The 25,998-nt window shown below is 38.2% G+C and overlaps 1 protein-coding gene across 1 annotated transcript in view; it reads right to left on the reverse strand.

The window, feature by feature from the left end:
* USP22 (ubiquitin specific peptidase 22) overlaps window positions 1-25,998 on the reverse strand; it is a gene marked incomplete at both ends in the record, with an annotated part of 111,010 nt that overhangs the window by 57,460 nt on the left and 27,552 nt on the right. Inside the window, 3 exon segments of the mRNA XM_082006748.1 lie at window positions 12,575-12,707; window positions 19,627-19,653; window positions 19,657-19,707. Coding sequence (XP_081862874.1) covers window positions 12,575-12,707; window positions 19,627-19,653; window positions 19,657-19,707 — 211 coding nt within the window.

Raw genomic sequence — 25,998 nt, forward strand, 5'->3', positions numbered from 1 at the left:
TCAGATGCCTTCATGTTGTTTGTAATCCACAATATACCTTTCAAAGACATAAGTAATCAAAAGGCATAATTACCGTGACTGACTACAACGCATGAAGAACTAGTACGTTAAGATTTGATATGTAAGTTTGAATTGTCTTTTCCTAAGACTTCAGTAATTTATATTCAAAGCCATTAAGATAATTAGAAAGCACCTATTTAAAACCAAAATGAAGACTCAAACAGAAGACAGCACTGAAAACTCAAAGATACTTGTCCAGGGGAACGGTTTTCCAGAGTAGTTTATTCCACAGGTTACATGTGCCTCACTGACTTTTCTTTCACATGCCCTTTTAGAATGGACATATGAACATTGACCAGTGTTTAAAAAAAAGTTTTCTTACATAACCCTAAACAAAAGAAAGCCAAGAAATTAAATAATCAGTTAATTGGGAAATGACATTTTGCTTCAACACATACGAAGGGAGAAGTGAGTGCAAACTAATCATAGCAAATTGATATGGATATTATTCAGTACATAGTCATAGTCAAAGCAAAGTTTAAAAAAAAAAACAACAAAAACAGTGAGCAGTAACAAATTCTTAGCCAGCTACTAAAATACAATCTGCACCGAGCAAACAACTGAGAAACACATCACCATTCTCCCTCAAGAATGTACCTTCCGTTTATTTTATTTCCAAATTCCTTTTACTTCCAGAAGAATAGCATTATTAAAATAATCTCACTACAGTGGAACCTTGTTTTAAACAAAGGAAACCATTACCACATTAGGTGGCCTGCAAGAGACAACACTGAATTACTCTGAAGCCATAAATAAGCCAAAACGCATGCCACACAGCAGGAATTCTGCTGTCGGTCTCATCGGGCAAATAAAGTCTTTGTGCCCTCGCGTTCGTGGGCCAGTGCTTGTGGTAAGGTTTCTTTCTAACCACATCTCATCCATTCTTCGCAGCCTCTACTCCTTCCACAGCCTGCTACCCTCTCCTTTAGTCCCGGGCACCCTTTTTTTTCCTCCTCCTCCTCTTTCACAAACACTTTCTCAATGATTACATCAAATTATTTGTTACTTCTCCTATTATGTAATAAAGAGAACAATTACTTTAAGCGAGTTTGCTTAATGTCCATTGGCTGCCATCTCGCTTATGTGCTTCCATTATTTTATTCTTTTGTTTTGTCTATTTGGACCACAATCAGTTTGCAGAAGAGGGTAAGAACTGCTTGTATTACCTTGTCTAATGTCCAAACACCAGAATTTTCACCCTGGTGCCCCGAGGACTTAACAAACTCCTCTAGCAGAATATCACAAAAGGAGATAACAATATTAGCTGCAGTGGAGATCAGTAACAAAACACTATGCAATGCAGGGAGTGGAAATCATAAGCTACAAAGTATTAGTTATATAATATTTACTCCATTATCTATTGCACTACCAGTTATGCACAGTTTTCCACAAAGAATTGTTGAAAATCTGGAGTATTGGTCACAAAACACAAAATCAAATATTGTTCTCCACATATTTTTTTTTAAAAGATCTCCCAAACAGGCCCCCTCCAAATAACAGAACGGGGCTGGCAGAATTTTAAAAAAATAGGACTCTGTGAGCACTAATACTTTCAATCTACCATCAGAACGGGTAGGCATACGTTGTGCTCAGAGGATTCCTTACTTTTCTCAACCTTCTGGATTTACATACGCGAGTGATGAAGTATTAGATGTCAAGATCAAGACCAACAAGAGACCACCTTACACAAACTACTTGTGCAGAGCAGAAGGAGTTTCTGGTGTAAAGAATCAGAAAGTTTGACAGAAACACTGGCGGAGTAAAAGCCGTAGTTGTCCAGCGCTTGATTAAGCACTCTTGAGAAAACGTCCTCTCTCCAGCATACTTTGTGAACAATACAGTTGTATGTATGCCAACACTTTTAATGTCATTAGAAAGACTGCAATAGGTTTTGGACAAATTACCTCAAGCACCAGCGACAAGGCGGCCATGCAGGCCTGATTACAGCACAAAGGAAGGGCAGGAGTTTCTCACGAACGCCAAAACACAGCTGCTCAGTGTCAGGATCCTAGGAAAAGGGTCCACTAGTAAAGTTCGTAAGTCAGTTGTTTCAAATTAGCATAGCATGATTTTTTTCCCTTGAAATATACTTTAACCTTCTTATTCTGGTCTTCTGGAAATGAAAAAGAATGATTTTTTTTTTTTTTTTTTTTAGGACAAAAATATCCACTACCAAATCACTGTGGTGAGCCACCGTGCCCACAGAACTGGCTTTGCAGGCGCTGGGCAGAAGGTCCCCAGCAGCGGAGCCATCGAAAGGACTGTCTTACTGACAGAAAGTCTCCCAAAGCAAGCAATTCCTTAGCAGTAACTCAAGTTACAGCACACCAAAAGGACAAAGTCCATATAAAACTTCCTCCCTCAAACAACTAGGGGGGGAAATAAATTTAATCTCATTAATGGCAACAGGCTAAAACTTTTTTTTTTTTAAACTAAACTGTTGCAAAGCTGTACCCCAAACTGAAATACCATTCTACATGTACAGAATTGATTACGCTGGAAAAATAAAATATACATTCAGTAGAAATGTACTTTTTTCTTTCAAAGGGAAGAACCAGAAGAAGTTTAAAAGACTAACAACATAATTTTATGAAATTTGATCAATCTACTTTCCTATTTCAGGAATTCAAAATACCTACTTGTGGATCACAGGCAAAGTAATTTAGGAATGAAAAGGCCTCTTGGAATGAAACATTTTGCTTTCCTTTTGCACCTTCTACGGTGACAACAGGTTACCATTATTTTGAAGTCAGATCTCCTCACACCCTTTCACATACAAATTTCTAAACAGCCGCAACACAAGAGAAAGTCAAAAGATATTTCATTTTTCATTTAAATATAAAGCTATCAGCCTGGAGAAACAATGAGGCATCACAAAAGATCATGCAGGAATGACAGCAACTTTTATCTACTGGTGCAAGTGACAGTAAGTTTCGAAAGACAACAGCTCAGGGGTGAAAGTTTACATTTAAGCAGAAAGAGGTCTTCAAAGTCTCCACCTGGGAGCCAAGTGTTTTGTTTAAGCCTGAATGCTTTGCTTTGCCAAATATATCCACTGATGTCCTTGTGAAGATGTTGAAAGACCAGAGATGATGGGGACATACCAACATGTAAAAAAAATTATCAGGGAAGCGTGCTACATCCAGAGTGTGTGTATGTGCACACACACATCTCATCCAATTGAGAAATTTGTATATTCAGTTTTTGAAAAACCCAGGTAAACAGAACTGACTTTGCTCAGCTGAAAATGGGATATTTCACCATACTATATGACTGCCTTCCATCAGGAACGACATATTTGTGAATCACATTTTGGCATCATCTTCCTTGGAACACTGGTTGCATTCACGTATAACAAAACATACAGCAATACAGAATTCAGGTCCATTTTTACCTATGTTGAAATTAATTCCACTGGGAATTTCTGTGACTCAATCTTGGCATGTTATCAACCCCAAATCAAACACACACTCATATTCTATGCAAGTCACCTACATTTTGCTCAACTTCTGTAACAAAGACAACTAAATTGGTAATTCTTTTAGAGAGTATTCTAAGTCAACATCCTAGGCTAATTCATACTCCCTAATTTCTCCCATTAGGTGTTAATCATTAAACCAGTTTTAGATAATAGTCTCAAGTCCACAAGAAGTGATTTTCCAAACTTCAGCCAGCTCTCCACTTGTTCTTCTATCTGATACATTAGCACAAAACAAGTATTCAATTGCATTCTTCCTGTTTTCCTGGCATCTGGAAACTGCATCACAGATGAGAATTCCTAAACTGGTAAGATATTAAGGTTTACTGATATGAGTAAGAAAATCTTACTAATGTCAATAAGGACAAAAAAGTCGAAACACACCAGCAGACTCATCTGAGGCATCAATCACCTCACCTATTTTGAGTTTTTGCCAGAAACCAGTGAGCAGATACATTAGAGGCTATTCAGAGTTTTCCCTTATCCTTTCAGTCTCTATCAAGGCAATCGTGGCATTATCAACTCTTCAAGTCACAAAACAGGTATACTTAATTTTTATTTATTTATATAAATAAATAAAAATACTATGTTAGTCCTGCTAAATGGTGATCCAAGCCAGCTTCCACTGAAACAACTGAGAATCACAGGTACTTATTTGTGGGGCGGAGGGGAGGAGGTAGAACCCCAAACTTCCTTTTGTTGCCAAAAATGCAGTGTCAGATACCCAATCTTTTCATACACATTAAAAATGATAACCACAAGTTAAGCATTATCCTTCCCTCCCCCATTCAATATTTAAGAGAAATGGTATTTTCTTCTCCTAATACTTGAGAAAACCATTCAATTCTTTAAGTACTTCTTTTTCTTCTTTTAAACCAGCAGCCAACAGGTAAGTGTTTTTGTGGGCTGTGCTCTAAAGTCTCCAAGATATCTACTGTCCCCATATGGATCTAGAATTTTAATGTTTAAAGGGTCTGATCTGCCTGCAATTCAAACATGGCACGTACCCAATACTATGCTGCAGACCACTCAAAACTAGGAGTCAAACGTGCAACCTCTATGCTGTACTCTCGCCTCTGTGATGGTTTAGTGTCATCCTACATCAGTACGTGAATTCAAGCCAGAAAAGATGTTTAGATGAAAGAAAAATGTCCTAGCATCCCTGTGGAATCTAGATGCCAAAAATGTTTTTAACTGTTAATTTAGAGGAACCAATCTGTCAAAAAAAAAAATTGTTAACTTCTTATAAGCAGAGTATTAAGTTCAGCTCCTTGGCCTCATTCAGAAATGAGGTACATAAATCAAATACACACACTACTTATATATGTGTGCATGCACCCAGTACACTACAGAGGAGTCTGTAGCATGCCTGTATTTAAGTTGCCCTGCACTTCCTATTAAAGATGTTTTGTCTTTTGTCAGTCTTCTCCCTGCCCTTCTCTGGCCCTACAAACTTCAATAGTTCCCTTGTTTGTAGCAAACCTTTGTGAAAAGGATTAAATCCACCTGGCTAAAGCACCTTTTCTTGATCCCACAAAATATTATTCACATTTAAAGGAGAGAAACTGTTAAACACTCCCTATTTAATCTTGCTGTTTTCTTCAAAAATTTGGGGGCAGAATCTCAAAGTTACAGCCACTACAAAGTTTTGTATTGCTTCATATAACATGATGCAAACTGCTTACGCTCACCTGCATTTTCTCATTTGATCCACAATGGAGACTTACCTCAGTGCACTACTTTCAATAAAAGCGGTAATAAGATCCAGAACCGCACAGAAGTTAGTAGTTGGGGCTGAGGCAAGCAGATGCATGCAGAGCTGGCAATATGCAGGTAAATATTCAGGAGGCTGGCTTTTTGAGGGCTAAGAATATTCCAGGTGTACAGAGAACTCTTCAGGAGTTATCTCTGACACTTAAGAGGACCCTTTGTGAGATGCCTTGCAGGAGCTCACAGCTACCTGCACTTACCAAAGCAGCTCCTAGGAGAAGACAATTACAACGAACAAATGCCTGCTGTCTTCTTACAAGTTCAGTCTGGCTCATAAAATTTGAGCTAAGCTATAGGAATGTCACGCTGGAACATGCATCACGTAAGCAAATAAGAATTTGCTTGCAATACTTTGCATGATGCATCCTAGAACAGCAGATATTTTTAATGTCTACGAGCAACATTGGAGGTTCCAAACCATACCCTGTGGCTGACCTGTATATCCAAAAGGCTTTTCTCCTTCTCCTCCACTTCCAATCAATGACCCCCTGGTTTACATCACAAGGATATTATTATGTTGAAGTACAAAGAGTTTGTACTTTGCATTATCAAATTTCATCTCACTTTTTTTACTGTAGTCAACGAGGCTATTTAATTCTTATCACAGGACTACCTAGCCCTCCTCAGTATAAGCAATACCTCTGAACTATGTGACCATCATGACTTTCATACACAGATACAATTCCTTCTCTTCAATTACTAGAAAATAGCAGTAAAACAGGACTAGTTCTGGAGTAAAGTCCATGCATCCAACACACTCTGCTTTCAGTTTATTCATCGGTCTCCCTTTATCCTGCCTCATATACACAATTCTTATATTAATCCTTGTCACTTCTACCTCAAGTAATAATTTCCAAGGGGTCAAAATGTCAAATTCTTACTTGATCTAGACAAATTAGGTCCAGTCTATTTCCTTTTTCTAAGAAAAATCAGTTATATTATCAAAAAGGTATATTAGTCTGACACAATCCATCTGACAGAACTAAAAACCACTGTATCCTATTTTCCATTTGCCTTCATCTCCTTAACAGACTTTTTTTCAACACCTACACTAAGCAAAACATTAGAACAGAAGTCAAATCAAGAGGCTGGTAAAATGCCCTTTTCTACCCCTTTCCGAGCCGAGATGCAAAAGGCAAAACTAAACTGCTACTCTAACACTGCAATACACTGCACTGGGAAGTGCTTTAATTGCCCCTTCCATACAGAGAACAATGCAAGTCTTAGCTGTTTACTGCTGAAGAAGAGAACTCCACTGCCATCGCGAAGAATTAACACTACAGTCAATACCTTCTAACTCAAATAGAAATTAAGTAACTTTTACTGTCATTCCTTCACGTAAGTGTTCTGTTTCTACATATTAAATTTCAACAGGTATGTATTAACAGCAGTAACCAGATTTTTTTTCCTTTGACCAACTTCAAGTACAGAAACCAACTTTTGTTGTCATGTTTCTTCTGAATGAGATGAAAAAAAGTAGCTATCTGGTTTTTAGGGGAAGTAGAAGCTTTTTGAATTCTACCCAAAAAATCCTCAACTTAATCTATGAGCATTATTATTATGCTTGCCCACCCAGTTCCTCTCACCACAAATGTATTTAATGGACTGAACCTTACATCAGCACGTACTTAGAAAAAACAGTTCCTCAACAAACAGTTTATGATCTAATAAATAATGAATATACTCTAAAAGGGCTAATTCTGAAATCAACTGTTTGCCAGTCTCCTTAGAAACTGAACAGTACTTCAGCCTTCCAAATGTTTCTTGTTTAGTCTTTTAATCACTGAACCTCAGTCCTGCTATGTCATCTACCTCTATTCTTTAAGTCCAGAACAGGGTCTTAGTGCAGAGCAAGACTTCAACCAAAAACTGCGTTACGTGCTGTGTCAGAGTTATTATTCATATGTTAAGACTGCATCTCTAACAGACAGAACCATAGCATGGAAATGCATGAGTTGGCTCCTTACCAAGGAGTTAAATAGGTCTACACAGAGCTTTGATACCATAATTGAACTAATCTAACTCAGAATTACTATCTATAACAGGCTTTCCTGAGCCTCATACCAGTGATTTTTCTTGCAGCTAAGTGAAGCATATGTATGTTATTATATGTAATAATATTTTAATATATTAAATATAAATGTATAAAGCATGTGGGGGAAAACTCCTTAGCAAGGTTACATAAATATCTCAAAATCAATCTTGTTTTCCAATACATAAAAAAAAGTTTTAATCCTTATGTAATAGAAACAGAAAACAGTCACTCGAAGAGATTAAAACTTCATCTGGCATCTACCTAGGATTTTCAGTCCCAACGAGGAAACTGATAAAAGAATCACTATTGCAGTTTTAAGACTAACTCTTTCTACAGCACCAACCTCTCTTCTCTTTTAGAGCTACTGTTCACAGTCATCTTCCTGTTTCTGCTACTCTGGGACTAAGTCACTATGTATTTTCCTTCATTCAGCAACTGTAGAAAAGGAAGGGACCATCAGTTTTTACAAGGACAGAAACCACCAGCAGATTCCTCAGGTGCTGGAACCCAATTTGGAGAGACTGCATAGGAAGATGACAAAGTATGCTATTGGCACACATTCATTTAAAATAATCAAATCTGAAGCTTGCAAAAAGCTCCAGAAGGATTTCAAGATACTTAGCAAATAGGCAATACCACCAAAAGTGAAATTCTAATCACTACCAGTAAGATAGCAGACAAGTAACAATTACGGCTCAGGAAAGAAGTTTCAGAGTCAACAAGTTTAACTCCTGAACAACACCAGCTCAGTGTTTAGCAGCATATTAAGAAACACAAAATAGAGGTCATGAAAGTATTAAGTAAGAATACAAGTCATTAGTATAGTAAACTGTATTAATCCAAAGAGTTGTCACCACACACATGAAAAAAACCCACAAACCAGTATGACGAGGATGTTGAGAATCATACCACAGTTTCAATAAGAAAAGCTAAAAATAGTTCAGCTTCCTACAGGCTGCGAAAAGAAAATATCTGACAGTATCAAAAAGATCAAGAATCCCAGAAGAGATCAATAAGGACTTTATACTCACCATTTCTCAATTCTTCACAAAAGAAATACAGAGCAAAGTTAAAAGATACATTATAAAGCAAACCAGAAAAGCACATGCATTTTTCACATGGCTCAGAAAAACTGTGGAACTGACTGCCTTTGCATGTTGTGGGTCCAAAAAGGAGTCAGGCTTTAACACTGGACAGGCTACTGGCAGCTACTGGAACACAAGCACCTAGAAACAGTCTCCTGTTCAGAAAGTTTTTGAAGAGCAGAGTAGTAGAAAAAGAGAGAGTATAGCAAGGGGAAAAATGCTTAATAACTATACTGCTGCTTATTCTCTAAGCTACCTCTGTTGACCACTACCAGGTCGAAGGCTGGATATTTATGATACAGCTTCAGTCAGTACAACCACTTCAAAAAAGCAAAACATGTTTTATGAAATTAGGAGGACAGGGGGAGAAAAAAGAAAAAATTCAGGATTCTGTATTATTAAAATTGCCACAGCAGAAACTATTGCCTTAAGTAACAACATTCACAGACTAAGGTATCACCTGGCTTCGGCGGCTGGATTTCAGATCTGTAGCAGCTATAATCAGATGTCTATTATGGTGACTTTGATTAAGTACCTTACAATTCTCAAGGAGGGTATGAACAGACAGCCCTGCCTTATCTGCTCCTAACAATTCCTTCCCATACTACATATTTTGACACAGATGATCTCTGAGCAGTTCGAGGACATACCCGTAGGTGTTTATAGCTGGCACCACTTTCAGGTATTTGGGAGGCGAATGAGGGCTGCCTGCACGGTAAGAAAACAGCACTGAAACAGAATGGGAAAAGGCTAGTTTAAATTGTTGCAAGTCTTCGAAGTCTTGGAAAGGTCAGTCTTACCTACCTCTTTCTAAAGGTTTTTCACACCTGTCTAAGACTTTTTCATTGCATTAACAATTCCCAACCCAGTGGAAATATCAGCCTACCACAGTGATCAATTAACAGAAACTGTGCAATGCAGAGATTAAAAAAAGCAGCTCACAGAGCCCGATCTTACTGCACCTGCCCATCACCCACATCCACAACTCAAGGAATGTACTAAAGTAAGTTCAGTATTATTAATATACACTGAATAGGCAAGCAAATGCAAGAGCACAGGTATCACTATAAGGTCAGAGTGTGAGGGTCTAATTTATATTGCTCGGGGAAGCAGAGATAACAAAGGATGTATTTTAAGAACACTCTGGACTATGATCCTGAAGCCTCCTGAAACATATAGCAGTTAGTGGCAAAAACATCACTTCCAGTGCTCAGACAGCTGTTACAGCTGAATCTATGATATTTCTTAGAACTGTGATTAAGTGTGCAGTTCCTGCTAGTCTCCATGGAGACTGATGTTGGCTCAGCAAAAAGTCACCAAGTGTTTTAAAATAATTCCTGTTCGTTTTGAAATTTCAGAGCACTTAACTCGTTTTTGCCTATCAGATGTTATTTCCCTGACGAAAACTGCAGCAGTAAAAGCAGCCAAAAGCACTTGCAAAACTACAAAAATATTTTTACAGCTCATTTCACATGCAGCTGGAAATTAAACACCAAAACATACATTAAAAAAAGAGAAAAGGAATCTCCAAAAGTAGAAATCAAGCAGTCAGTTATACAATCTTCACATAACATGGATTTGTGCACCGAGTACATTATATATAGCTGCAAAAGAATCTTTTTTGGAATGATACAATACTGTATTCTGAGCTTTGGCTTGTATAATTAACTCTTGCCCATTTTATCTAAAGGCTGCTCCTTTTGGGAAGTGCCTTATCTGACAAGTTCTTAATTGTCTAGTACCATGACAATAGCTACAACAGTCTTTAAGCAAGAGTGCATCTTCTAAGAACCTCCCCGCTCTGTCCAGTTCTGTTTTTCCTTTAAGGAAACAGAAGATATTTCACTACAGCAGAGAACAGTAAATTCTGCCTTGCACAAAAATTAGCTTGAAGAATTTACTCTTCCCAAATATGTACACAAACAGCAGCTCGCAACATGTGTCATTATAAAACTCTTTTAAAAGGTTCTCCATAAATATGGTAAGTTTAGTGGTAAAAATATTAGAGTGTTTACACAGTATCCACAAACAGGCAAATGCTGTCTATGGTCTCAATTTAGCAGTGTATTTTTTTAAACATTAAACCTGGCCATAAACTTATATTGGCACAAACATATATTTTTTTTAATACATATATACACTTTACTAGAAATCCTTAGATAGATTACCTAGAGTAATCTGTACTTCGCGTTGGTAAAGATTTCCAAATAATTTCACCTAGTGAACGGATTTCAAAAGCTCTTTGAAAATAAACCCTGCAAAAAGCAGTGAAAAAGTTGTCATACAGGGTCAGTTTGTTTTTTCAATTTTCAAAGAACAGTTGAGGCTGGCAGGGACCCCTGGAGGTCACCTTGTCCAACCCTTGTGCTCAAGCAGGGCCATCTAGAGCAGGTTGCACAGGACCATGTCCAGACAGCTTTTGAATATATCAAAGGATAGACACTCCACAACATCTCAGGGCAACTTGTTCTAGTCCTCAGTCACCCTGACAGTAAAAATGTGCTCCCTGATGATCAGACAGAACCTTCTGCATTTCATTTTGTGCTCACGGCCTCTCATACAGTCACTGGACACCACTTAAAATTGCCTGGCTCCATCTTTTTAACCATTCTTTCAGGTATTTGTACACGCTAATGAAATCCCCCGAGCCATCTCTCCCATAAGCTAAACAGTCACAGTGCTCTCAGCCTTTCCTCATAAGACATGTTCCAGTACCTCCACCATCTTTGTGGCCTTTTGGTAGAGGCCCTTCAGTAGCCCAAAACTGGACACAGTATTCCAGCAGTGGTCTTATCAGTGCTTATCAACTTCATATGTCTTCTCATACTAGTACATTTCTTTTTTTTTTTCTCCTGAACTTATCATTTAAAGTACAGCTATCTGTGCTTCAGTTTATACTGAATATTGCTGCCTACCTTGACATCAAGAACGATGATCATATCACTCTCAAAGGCTAGCAACTTCATAAGCATTATGGATATTCAGTACTATTTTCCAGTATTCTATTTTTCAAGGCATTTACAAACTTAAGCTATGGAGCCTACATTCTTTCTTGACACATACAGAGGAAGAAACTGTAACAATTTGCTGTTTTAAATAATTTTTTCTATAAATAGTAAACTTACACACCAGTTTCTTAAGCACAGAAGTTACACAGCACTGTTGGCCTTCTAGAGCATCTTTGTCTTCATGGAAAATAAAGACAGTTTGTTCCATAAGCACTTAGGGTAAATTAAATGAGAATGGTGCCCACACTGGTCAAGAGAAAATTTATTCAATGAAATAATGCCTTTTTCGCCCCATTTCTTATATCACTCCACCAAGACTATATTTTCATTTGAAGAAAAATTGTGTCGTACACCAAGAAAAATTGTATACAATGACACAACCAGAATTTTAATATAAAATTATCAGGATTTTGCATTGTAACTCTCAAATGTTCTAAACTATAAGCAGTAAGTAATTTAAAAGAAAACTGAATGCTTTTGGTTTTGAACAATATGAAGGACCAAAGCTGACATAACAGAAGAACTTGTTGGCATTTTACCAACATTTTTGAGGCAGTTGAAGGAAGGGTACTCCATATCACTTAAACTGTTTTCTTATTAATTAGGTTATTGACCTCACTGGAAAAAAGAAGCCAAGACAGAAAAAAGCCCCAAAAGTTTAAATAATTCTGATTGTTACTTGACTAGTCGTCTTTGTTATAGGAACGATGTTTTTTGTCCTTAGCAAGAACAAAAAAAAAGTGAACATGACCTCATGAAAAAAAAAAAAAAAATCACTGAAATAAATGCTCTAGTTCAAGGCACTAAAACCACCATTTCTCACACGAAGCAAAACCCCCCTCTGTCTATACACATTTTTATTATTTTTGCTTATATATGACATTAATTCATAAATACTAAGATACTAAACAGTAATCATTCAAATTTTAAGCTGTGAACAAAAACTTATCTGTGATACAGTGGAAGCTTAAGCACCAAGTTTAAAATAATGCCACTAAACGAACCTAAATCACAAATAAAATCGATCTCCCTGTCTAATGAGATAGCTACAAGAAAATATCACCTTACTACCTGGAACTGACAGGGATAATACAGGGAGTTACAAAGCACCAGTGAGTATACCAGGATGACAGCTTACCTAAATTGTGTCGCTTTGTCTTCGCGTGCTCGTGAATATGTTTCTTTGTAAAACAGCCAAAGAAGACACAGTAGAGGCAAGAGTGGAGTCTGTTCAGATGGGCACCACACATATGACAAATGCACGACTTTGCCTGAAATAGAGAAACAGACACAGAATGTGACTGACAAACATCTCCAAGTCCAGCTAAACGGGCGTAGATCAAACGGCCAGCCTCCCCTTTCACTCAGTGCCTTCTGAACGCTGCAGACCAGCAGGAGAAAGAGTTCTGCCCCCATGTGACAAAACCACCAATTAGACATATTAACGGAGAAAACTCTTCCATTTGTCCAATACATTTCCAAGGTTTCCTAGGGAGCAAGTCTCATCTAAGAGCAGACGACAGTCACCCTATTTACAACCCTTAGCCTGTAGTTTAAGGAACACTTCAAGCAGCGGTAGGCAGGCACTGCTGCTAAAATACACAGTCCTACCATGCCCTCACTCCACCAGGGCACTTCTGTTCCCGTACCAGCCATGTACCTGCAGAACGACCCGCACAGCCATGTGCAAGCCAGAAGAAGGGTGTGCAAAAAGGAACCTGCTGCTCCCCCCAGATTAACCTGTTATCGGTTCGTCTGTCCAGCTCACTATGAGACACGCAAACGTTCGTTGCTGGTGCAAAACCTTTGGCCGTTACGGCTAGCACAGCACGGGCTTAAGATTACAGCAGCACAGATGCCAATTACCAGGGCAGCGAGGTCTTGCCCCCCACCCACAGTCCCTACCTTGAGGCAACAGCCTTTGCTGCTCAGCAGCCCCCTTGCTAAGCTGGTTCAGCTTGCTAACCTAGAAGTTGAAGAGAGACTAAAACTAATCTTTTGTCAGGTTACTAAATTTGGGGGGCTGAGGGGAGATGGAGCAGACTCAGATGAACTCCAGAGCTCAGGGAGAGCAGATGCCCAGCAGGGAGGTAAAAGGAGTGAAGAAGCAGGAGTTTTGGGTGGTGGGACCACGGCACGAACTCTGCCATTTCAGAGCACTGAGCCCCTCAAATTACAGCTTTCGAGTGGATCAAGTTGAACGTTACGTTTGTGGGTATATGGCATTTCATTTCTCTGCTGGGAGATTCTGCCAGATTCATGCATTAGATTTCTTTATACCAGCCCACAAAATAGTGGAGCAATATCAAATCCATACCAGTCAAAGAGTTACAGAAGTCACTTTTGCCACTCTCAGACTGGCTTTGAATCAAGTTTGGAATGCGATGTGCTGACTATTCCACGGAGCAACCCAGAATGGGGAGGTATGTTATAAAAGTTACCAGGATTCATTAGAAATTAATAAGCATATAAGCCTAACATGATGGTTTGCATTCCTGTAACAATATATTTTAACAAGCAGGTCTGGGGGGAAAAAAAAAAGCAATTAAAAGTTTAAGTAGACTTTTTGACTCTCGATCATTTTGAAGCACTCTAAGACAACAACACCCAAAACTTTCTCTTAGCATTAAACTCAGGTACTTCAACAAATCTTTTGAAAAATTACTCTGTCTAGTAAGAGACTTAAGAGAGTTTGAGGGATAAGTCTTTTGCTCAACACTGAAAAGAATTTGGGTCCAATACCATCTGATTGGAAGATACAGGCTAGGAGAAATTCCTCAGAGCAAATTCACTTTTCATCTCAGACAACAGCAACTGCATTTAGACACATGTTTAAGAGTAACTGAACTTCTGCAACAGCTCAGACCTACAGAGATCATTTAGAGGTACACCTTATGTTACAGACTAATCTGAAAACAGTATTCCTTTGCTTGTCAATATAGAAGCACTTTTCTTCATATTAAAAAAAAATAAGAATCAGAATGACTAAAATACTAAGCTATCACCTAACCCAGGCAGTGAATTTCATCAAAGTTCTTCAGTAATATTTGCCCAGTCTGCCACAACTTGAAATAAGTGCTGAATAAATGATGCATGATCCCGTTCTCTAGTCTGGCATATTTCTTTCAGAATATTTATGGCTGTTAAAAAAAAAAATAATCAAAGAAGCTTGCAGTATGCTGCGCAGTGTAATTTATTTTCAAGCTTCTACAAATTAAGACTTAAATCCCAAATCTCACATCTTGTGTTTTCAAAGTTCTCCTAAGTTCTGTCAGATGAAAATAGATTGGTTGAATCAAACTCCACACACCTACAGAAAAATATTTTAAAGTAGGACCAGGGGGGAAAAAAAAAAAAAAAAAAATCACCAGCACCAGCACAATTTCCATCTTTAGAAAAATACTGCAGAACTGTCAAACTATTGCCTAACGGTTGCTCCCTGGCTGCAAAAGCTAAATAGGATCAGCCTATCTGTTAAGATTGCTGCTATGACAACAACTCTAGCAACTAGCTATTTTACTTAGACAGCTAAAAATAAATCTTTTAGCATTAAGTGTATTGTAAACAGATGACATAACAAGCATGTAAAACCCAATCATTTTAGGTTAAAAGGAAGAAAAAGTCATACCCTAAGAGCTTTTATTTCAATGAAAATTAAGAGAAATCAAAGAATGTAAAAAAAGAAATAGTGGTAAGTTAAAAGATAAGTTCAACACTTAAAGGAAGCTATTTAGCCATATCCTCTATTTGTTCAGTATAGCTCAAGATGGTTTTTCTAAAGTTGTAAGAAAACAAGGTTAAAAGACAACAGAGTGAAAAAAGAAATCAGTATCAAAAAACATAGTGGCTAATCTTAACTAGATTAGCTGTCTCCTTTTTATCTGTCTGTGCTTTTAAACAATTTGCTAAGTTAAAACAAAGCTGCCACCCTCCCACCCCACCCTGAATAATCAAATTACTTTGTTTCATAATACTCACACCCCTGCTCACATCTCTTTAGGCTACAGCCTAAGACAAAACAGAATACTGACAATGAGTAATCAAAATCAGTCACAAGCTTCCTTTAAAACACGACTCAACTTTTTTAAAAAGCAAGTTAGGTCTTGCTTATGGTCCAGACAGTTTGGGGAAGTCATCCAACATTTCAGCTGCAGCATCAACCTGTCACTTCTCCTTTTCTCTGGTATATCCTCCTAAATACAAGAACAAGAACTCCTTATCCTAAGATATAAATGTAGAGTCCTCCCCTTCCTCCATCCCCTCTCCCATTATTATTTGCACCCCCCATTATTTTATTCTGTTCCCTACTTGCTTCTCTCCTTTATTCTCCTCACCCTCAAGTACTCCACTCTCTACCTTTAACCCTATTCTGTCCCCCCACACACTCAGTCCTTCATCTCATGTGCCCAGCCAGTCTTCCTTCAGTCCATACTGAACCTCCGTCTATCCCCTTTAATTTTGCTTTGATATTCTAACAAACTGCACACAGAAACCAGAAGAGGCCCTGAGCGTTTTCTTTCTCGAAGATTATTATCTGTTTTTTAAATGGTAGAAAACTGGAAAGAATGGTCCTGCACAATATAAATGGTGTATGCACACACACACGACAATAACTGAACATTTCTGATGAAGCTGCAGGAGTGAGCAACATTAGCTATCCCAATTCCCTCTCCAGTGTTTTTTCCTCTGCTTATTTCCTTTATTGCTGCTAAGATAATGGTAACTCACCTGCCCACACCCTCAACAATGGTTCTGTACCTTCTTTAAAGGAGGTTTAAACAGCCTAGCAAATGAGGATGTAAAAACTACTGCAAAACGCACAAAAGGGTACTGGTTGTAATTACCTGTAACGCAGGTCAGTAGAGTCCATCTCTAACAGGCTACCTGCTCTTAATATTGTTAATAGCTATGATATGAAATGAGTTTAAAAGAAAGCAGCAGGCAACAGTAAGTCAAAAACTAGACTGCTGATACTTCAAGTCTTCCCAAATTGTCAGAACAGCTTACTCTTAGTTTACCATCCTACCATCAAAACAGCGGTGGAGAAAATTAATGCATCCAGCTGGTGCTGTTTTGCCCTAGCAGTTCTGTCCAACAGCTCCCGTTCCTGCTCTCCTTTCCTGGGCCAGCTCAGGCTCCACCTAAAGCAAGATGATCACGCTTGGCACATAGCATCAGTAGCAACACCTACACACCTGTTTCAACTTCATATAATACTGGCTCTTCAAATCAATGAATGGCAGTTTGAATTGGCAATATACTACCCCTGCAAAGCAAACTGTGCAGAAAAAGCAAGAGGCATACAATAGACCTTAGCTATTGCAAACTGTCCTTCCGTATTTCCAGCTATTTCAGAGGTAGCTTTAGAAGTTCACTTTTTATTTAATTGCACATGAGAGGAAAACATCTTTTTAAAGAAGTTTTCCATTAGTAGGTTACTTAAGGAGCCTTGCCTCTTATGTTCACACTAAATAGATCAAAGCGCTTTCAGAATAGAGCTGTTTTCAGTTACAAGCTTGTAAGCCAAGGACCTCCTACCTTTCACAGTCTGCAAACCAGATTCACCACAAAGGTTCACAGGAAAAGATGAACTAGGTAACACTAACAAGACAGTGGGAGGCTTGGGAGGTTAAAAGATCACAAGGAAGGTGTTGGCACACTGTACGTGTTCACAAGTAACTCAAAGAAGCAGATTCCTAAGGTACTCCTAAAGCAAATGCACTAGCTATGGAGCCCTGCAAGCGTTTGATCACGTACGAATTCTTAGCATTAGGAAAGTAGAAGTTTCCCAATACAAATCTACTTCTATTTCTCCACTCTAAGTTTTTGTGTAAAACAGACATAACATTTAGACACATCAGAAACAAGCGGAGAAAGTATTTAACTTTCTAAAACATGATAATCATTATTCAAAGTCTTTGGAGGGGTACAGTTTACTTTCCATCCCAAAACCAAGTCTAATTCTTCAGAAAGAACTTTAATCTCAGTCTACGTGGATTAAGGAGTTTGTTGCGCAGATCTAAATATGCCTACCTACAGAATACAGGTGTACGTGGGAAGTTCTCCCTCCATGCATAAGTTTGTCATTATAATCCGCTTTGCTCCAAAGAAGCGGCATTTGTGCTCCAGAAGCATTACTTCAGCTCAGACAAACTATTCCTTACAAGGTAGTACTTAAAGTAGAACAAAAGAAGGTGAACTCCAGGCACAAGGAGACACTGAGGAGTCCCACTCGTGGCTGCTGAATTTTGAAGTAGGATTTCTGTGAGAAGTTGAGAAACCTATTCCAAAGATAACCTTGGTACAACTACCACAGCAGTTATTTAGGCAGGAGAAGCTGCTAGCCCTAAGGTCAAGAGGCAAAATTCAGCAATGATACAAGATGCCTGGAAACAGAGCATCTGTAATCCTCAACACTTCCCCTCCTGTTACAATTTTATGCTTTTATGTTTAAACTTGCTTTGAGTTAAAACTAGATATTATGAGATAAACAAATACATCCTTTCAAGTACCATCCCCTTTTCCAGGTGACGCTTCTACATGCTGGTGGGAGAGGCAAGTAGGAGAAAGCAACAAATGAGTGTCCACTTGCCCAGAGCCTTAGGAACCTGTGACAGCTCCTGCAATAAAACTCTGCTTTCTCAAATTCTTAATCCTTTACAGACAGATGAACAAAAGTGAAGAGACTGATTTAAAGTTTGCCGTGTTCATTCGTTTAACAGCAGAATAGGCGAAAGAAAAAAAAAAAACGAAACAGAAAAGTCAAGAGACTTTCAACTGAAATTTTTCAAATATGAAGTGCAAATGCCCTCACTGGGCCACAGATGAAGACATTTAAGGGAAATGTAAACATTTCCTCACATATTCAGGGTTCCTAGTCTTAATTGCACAATTTAGCTACAGTCAATCCTTTGTCAATTTTTGCCTCTCCTATTCACCTTGCCATGTCTAGACCATAGCTTAGGCACAGACTTTCATTTTTATTCTTATCCATCCATGTTGCAACCACTTCTTGTCCCAATGTAATGCAGACACAGCAGTGCACATTAAGTGACGAATGGTATGCTTCGCTTAGCCTATTTTTTGAAAGAAAAAAGGACAGATAGTCACAAGAGGTCACATAACCGACCACTGCTGCTTTCTTTGCTGGAAACCCTACGGCTATTCCAACAGCAGTGTTTCTTCTGCCTTGTGGAAGAAAAAAGCCAAATTAAACCACAGCTGACAAGATTTATTACTCTTGAGTACTCTCTGCACCTCAAGACTAGTAAATTTAGGTCAAGTCTGCTTTACAACATTTCTATCACTTCTTAGTCTACATTTACTTCGAGATTCACTGTATGGCTTTCTTAAGGCAGGCATGCCACAGACCCATCATCCCTTAGTATAGTGGCTGGGATATTTCATAAATTCAAATGCTTAAAACTTCAAAGCTATGTTCTTATGTTTCAAAAAACAGAAAGAGGGAATTGATTCTCCAGTTCTCTGTGGCATGGCGTATAAATCACTCCTCCACACGCTGATAGGATGATTCAGAGTAACTCTGAGTCAGTGCACATTTCTGACACATCAGCTTAAAAAAAAAAAAATCAAGTATTGTTCACTCACTTTCTGCAACCAGCTCTTAATTATGATATTGTCCAATTAGAAATGTCAGTTATTTTTTAAAAAGAATATTCCATTAATACTGTAAATTTTGTTTCCAGCCCCACTAAGGTCAGGGTACTAGTAAAGGTTTTATTAGTACTAGCAAAACTGTGCACTAGCAAAACTGTGCACTAGCTACAGAATTTTGTGGTTTGGTAAGTGCTCAGAAAGTCATCCTAAAAAAAAAAAAAAGGCTAAGTACAGGTAACTTCTTAAACTGGGTTATTCTAAATGTTTGTTTAGGCAGCAGCAGAAAAAGACAGTTAAGTATTTCAGCTCTGTTGAACAGCAAACATTAAATCTAAGGCACTTGCTCTGCACTGGTGTATTTGCTGGCTCCCATACTGCTGTCGGGTGCGGCAGAGAGAAGATGCCTACACAGCTTTCCTTGTTCGTAAACCAGACGTTTGTGAGATGTGAACGGCTCTGACCATCTGAGCACAAGTCTGAAGACAACACTATCACGATTTATAATTAAAGATTAAATAGCCTAAGTTGTTTAACAACATCACAGTTCTCAAACTGAGTGTAAATAAAGTATACCAGTATGACCATCTGAGCAGCTTGCTGTCATCCTGCAGGTAAGATTAACCCATGGCTAATTCCAATGAATCCCACTTCTGCCTATAAGTGAAAAAACGGTGAAAGAGGAAAACAAAGTACTGAACATGCTACAGGAGATGTTAAAAAGCAATTTGAGGAAACTTTTTTTTCTTCCAAACTGATCAAACATTTCCATTGCACCTTATTCAAGATGCTGCATCCCAGCAAGGGCACAAACTACCTGTCTTGGATAAGGCAAAGCAAAATGTACATTAAACTCACCTGTTCAAACCTCAGAATCATTTTATCTTAGTTTAACCCCGATTTTGATAAAAGATTAGTTGTATAAGTACCTACTGACAGAGAAAGAATGATTAAATATTTTCTGCAATTCAAATTCTGAAGGCAATTTTTCCTCCCCTTTAGGTTTTCATGGGTTTTTTTTTTTTCCCCCTCTCCTACCTTCATGGACCAACCCTTGCAACCACACAAGGGAAACGAGAATCGCAGTTTTTGAAAATATTATTTTCAGAATATTTTTTCAGAATATTCTGAATGATCTGCTTAACTAGTACTTTTTGGTCTCAAAGTTTTAAAAGCACACTAATCCTATTCCCTTTTTCAGTTGTATTTTTTGTCTTGACAAATTATCTCTATTCCCTCATCTGCCAACAACAAGCCTCTGCTACATGTTCTGTGGTGCTCTGATGCCAGGCCAACAAATTCTCTGGAGTCCAGGGAGAATGGGAATTTATTCTAATTAACAAAGCAGCCTGAGCTACCTTCTGCAGGAGTGACAGCTTGCCACAACAGCAGTGTGGCTAACTCACCAGGAGCCAAAGCGCATTTGGCCAAATATTTTGATTGGACCAGGATCTCCATCCAGAGAAATAAAAATGGTAGAACTGAGTGGTTTTTTTGGTTTTTTTTTTTTTTTTTTTTAAAAAAAAAGAGACACCAATGAGGTTGTTTCCAGTTCCTGAACAAGTCTTCTCAAGTGTAAAATTAACCACAAAAATGACTGTGGAAGCCTGACAATATTTGGTCTTGTGCCTTTGGACATAGTAAACAATTGTCTTTATTCTCTGCTAGAAGGGTGGGAAGATGACAAGAGAGGTACCATGCTTTCAGGAGTTAGCTGAATACCAGAGAAATGCTCTATACAAAAGTGAATTGTTAGTACCAAAGAAAGAAAGAACACTGATCTAAAGACAAGACACAAGAGGAACACGCAGGTAAACCCTTCAAGTTCACAGGGCATAAGCAATGCAGAGCGGCTGTTTCATAACATGTGAGAAAAGAGGCCATCTATAAAAGCATCTTCTAGACACATCAGCTGGGAGCAACAACATTCAGAATAAGCCTGAAGAGACCACAAACATCTTTTGAAATAACACTATTCATTCTGCTGAAGGATGAAAAATCTGGATTAAGTTATCCCAGGAACTTTCACAAAACAGGTAGTATCTCAGCATCCACTGACTTAGGAATCAATAGCCAGAGCATTCACTTTCCTTCTCCGATCTGTACCACAAAATGGGAATGGATATTACTGAGAAGTTCTAGAGCGATGACTTGTTACATTAACTGATTCACCCAGCAGTAGTGTTCCAGCCCTACACTGGCAGGGGTTCACTCCCTATCACTGTTAAGGAAAATACGGGTAACTTTTCACTAAGCACTAGCTGGAAAAAGATCCATTACAAAACAAGGAGACTTGTAGATCTGAACTGAAAGAAGCAAGTTTAAAATAGCTTTGAGACCACAAAAAGAAGAGACACATAGACTGCAAACAGGTTCCACAAAAAAAGCTTTAAAAACACTTCTCTACATACTAAGTGCCAGATAATATAGTAAGTTTTTTATGACTCCACATGCTTTTCTGAACTCTTGAATGCATTAATTTAGAGAAAAGTTTTCCATTTGTGCCCAAACATATTACAGCTGCTCTGAGACCAGTCAAGGGAAAGACAGGAGAAAAAGAAAAAGAGGAAAAAAAAAAAAAATCACCAAAAGTTACTTCAGAAAAGACAACCTCCTCTTCACCCTTCCCTATCCACAAATACTGGATTAGTACATACAAAGATTGATCTACAGGAGTCAGAAAGGCCTTCCTAGAGCCCTTCTTCCAGAAAGAACCAGACCTCTTGAGGATGGATACTTCAGTTCTCATCTACTAAACTTGATCTAGTAGTTGCTAACATTATCTGTTGTTATACGCTAGGATCACTCTACCCTAAAGCAACCTTTTCCATTCCTAAGGTGAGCAACTTCAGGTAAGTCATTTTTTCCCCAAGGATTCAGAACAAGAATAATGACTTACTTTTAATGTGCTCTTTCATTCAATAAGATCAAAGCTCCAGTGAGGCTCTGCACTAAACGGCAGGATGGAAAACATCAGTAAACTCATCTTATTTGTCCCCTTCCGACCGGAAGGGACTGGTTTAAACTGTTCTGCTTCATCTCATACAATCTGCACGTAACCTATTTTTCTAAACTAAGACAGGTGACCATGCTGATGAGGAGCACTCACATTATTTGTTCCACTGGCTCAACTGTTGGTGCAACCATGTCAAATGAGGGGCAGTGACACACATTTAGAGCAATTGCAGCTGTTTGAGCAGTCATCACGCCTTCCTGCTCTAAAACAATTAGACTATGCAGCTGGAGAGTTATTTCTATTGACAATTTGTGCTATCTTAAGCCTGAAGTGTATGGACTCTGAAGGGAATTACATTTAAAGCTCCAACACACTGAAGTTAAGGGATTGTATGTATGGACAATACACAGGAGAGAGAACACATTTTTCTGAATCAAGTCTGCAATGAAGACATGTTCTTCAATGAGAAAAATGTTGTAGCCAAAGCCTATCCAAGCTCCAAAAAGGCAGCTTTGGTTCAAGGGCTCTTCTTGAGAGCGCAGCGTGGGTCAATCTAAAACTAAAGAGCTCTGATGAAACTAAGAATTGCGTTTGGGGGGTGAATCAGAGATCCGACTAGTTCTCATTTAACCTGTACATACAGGGGTTTTTTTCTTGCTCTCCTTACTCTGGGTGATATGCCAAGAGGTGGACATCAAACAAGTTTTGAGTTTGTTTTTTTGATTTTTTTTTTTTAAACAACTTTTTTACAATTTTTGTTCTACACAAAATTCCACAGCAGGTATACCAGGCTGAAATGAAACTTGGGAGGGAAAAAAAAAGTTGCACAATTTCAAAGACAACACAAGCTCAGGGAGAAAACAGGAGGATGCTCTAAAGATGCAATTTTTGTTTTCCCATACATAGTCACAGTAGTAAAAAAGCTGCATGTCAACAAGAACAAAGCAATCCTCCTGAATTCAACTGACTATGCTGAAATTGCTTATTTGCCATTTCTTTGGTAGGTGCTCATCCCCACCACTAGCATTTACAAATCTAAATGATTTCTCAAGTACACTATAAAAGATGCATTTAAGAGCCTATTGTGTTTTTAAAACATTTAAATAATGGATCTTGTTCAAATTAAATCGCATGTCCTTCTATAGCAAGATTCCTTTAAAAGTGGAATGCATATATGCCTTGTGAAAACATGTAAGCTGCTTAAGGTTCAAATGCATGTCTCCTTCCCTGAATATATGTGACGCGTGGATACATTCTGTGTGTTGATTTTTATCTATTTCCTGCAATGCACCACTGCAGTAGCGAATTTCACATGAGAACAAGGGGCTTGCCAATACCGCAGTAGTGTATTCTAAGATCTAGTACAAAATCTATTACTTTACCTCACCATTCCCCCATGTCAGCAAATTGTGGAAATGTTTTTAAACGTCCTGTTAGGTAATGTATTGATCTAATCTGCGAGCACACGACTTGGGAAGCAATTCAAGGAGCAAGCTAAACAGAAGAACCTGCCTGATGCTGTGCAGAGAGTCTTATTAAACCCTGCCCATGCTGCAGAGATTGTATTTTGCCCTGCATAAAACTAAGAAATCTGATTCTTCATTTGAAAACAGGTAGGCTCTTTGGAAGTTTGCCATACTACTTTGATGGAAATACTCCAGATAGCATCCTTTCAGAGAAAAAAGAAAACCAACCAACAAACTTCAGGATACATAGGATCTAAGTCCTAACTAGTCCTACAGCCTCATTTAGAAAAGCACAGATTTTTCAGCTTTGTAACTACTCTAAAATGTCCATAAAAATATATGAACTTAATTAGTCCACATCAAAGTCAAAGCAATTCTGCTAGTAGGAAAGATGGAAGGGATGATGCTACTGCACAGATTCTCTGTGGCATAACTTATTTAAATGAGCAGCAGGAGTGACAGAGTACATCTATTAGCAACTATACCTTTTATTAAATAAATTTAAAAAAACCCACAACCAAAAAGCCAATGCTGCACTAAATAGGGGAGATCCATTGTTGAGCCTAACCAAAAAGCATTAGTCCGGTAGAAAACTTTTCTGCTTCTAAAAGCTTCCTATGAGTTATGCACCATTCTGTCAAGACTTTAAGTGTTATTATACGTGACATTTTCACATTTACTGTAGCAAAGCAAGCCAACTGGTAGTACAGAAATTAACCCCATTGCTTACAACTTTTCTGACAATTGCGGGTTCAATGACAATACGCCTAACAAACAAATAAGGCATACAAGCCAAACTTGCTTCTTGCCATAAGAATAAAACTTCTCTGTCTAAGAGGAGCTGAAGACAAGTTCTAGTCCCCTCACAATGCCTACAAGAAAAAACATTACAAAACAATAAAACAAACTTCCCTTTTGGTTTTACAAGAGCTATACAGAACATTTGCTCATTCTCCTTCCAAAGACCGATTTGCCCAAAGCACCACAAACCATTCCCAAGAAGCACATTCCCCTTTAAAAACATGCCAGAAAAATGAGCTGACACAGAAAAAGGCCATTAACCCATAGACACTGACTAGCCTTCACAGAACAAGTGCATCCTCTAAAATTACACAGCAAGTCTTTCGGAGAAAATAAGAATATTCACAGGGTCTCAAACAACACTGCTTTCACTAGCATGAAGCATAAAATGGGACTATAATGGACAAACTAGAAGTTTTGCTCGTCTAGTTCCACTTACAATATTAAGACATCAGCATGTGAGGACTTATTTACGTACAGCTAGTTGTATACGTACAGGAATACTCTAAGCCAACTAGCACATTACTGCCTGGAACATCCAGAGAAAGAAAGCAAATTCTCAATATGCTTGCACATAACATGCTTTGATATCTAGCAAGCTGAAGCTTACTATTTCCTCATACCTCAATACAAAAAAAAAAATTAACAATGCGTTTTACTCTAGCAAAATAAGAGGTCTTTCATTCACTGGAGAACTTTCATGAAAATTTGCAAACCTAAAGTTAAGGAAATAAGACAGAGATGGTCAGAACCGCAATTCACTCTTTAGAAGATTAAAGATTTAGAAAGATGGATATTCTGAACCCTACAGACATGCAAGTCAGCTTAGAAAAAACTGTTACCAAAGCAATGTGAACACAAAATACCTTTTGGAATAGAAAAGTAGTTTTTATTTCTCACACTAAAACTGGTAAGATGAATGAAAACATCTTCAGGGGAAAAAAACTTCTGGGAAATGAGCACTTTCATGACAAAAAATTTATTCCTGTATCCATTTAAAGAGTTTGCAAATTGCTGCGGTCACACAGAATAACGATGATGTGTGTAGGAAGGTGGGTGATAGTTTCTTAGTGAAGAACTTGTATCTTTTTACATAGGATGTACAGCCAACTACTATATTTTAACACTTCATGCTGCATTTGGAACATTAACTTGTTTTGTAAAATAAGTTCATTTTACCTGACTCTCAAAGGAATGAATTGGGAGGAGAGGTGCAGTTAAATTGTTACTGCCTCTCAAGACTAGGGCACAGGAAATTCTAGCTGCTGTTGATCAGGAAGGCTTGGGGAAGGGGTGGTTTCCAAGAAGATAAATTTTGAAGCACCTAAATGGAATCAAGAAGCAAATAAAAACCCTCCAACCTGCCCCCACCCAAAGAACACCCCCAAAACCCAACACAAAACAAAAATACACCACAATACATTCTCAATGTGGCACTTCACTAATAAGACTCAGTTCTTGGAGCCGAGTTTAGAGCATCTTGTCCACAAGAAAAAAAAAAGTGACATAACAAATACGTACTTTGTTACATATCTAACCTTGCTTAGTTGTGTTTAAACTGAACATCTAGTATAATATACATTCTTTGTATTTTGTGGTTGAAATCTCTATTCCTCCCATACTACAGAACTTCAAATATACACTGGCAGCAAATTCAAAAAAGCAAGGACACCATTTCTTGATGGTTTGAGTGCTACGGAGAAGCTGGGATAGCAATCCTTGGAC

This window comes from Phaethon aethereus (genome assembly GCF_964289735.1).
Source record: "Phaethon aethereus genome assembly, chromosome: 15".
Taxonomy (NCBI): Eukaryota; Metazoa; Chordata; class Aves; order Phaethontiformes; family Phaethontidae; genus Phaethon; species Phaethon aethereus.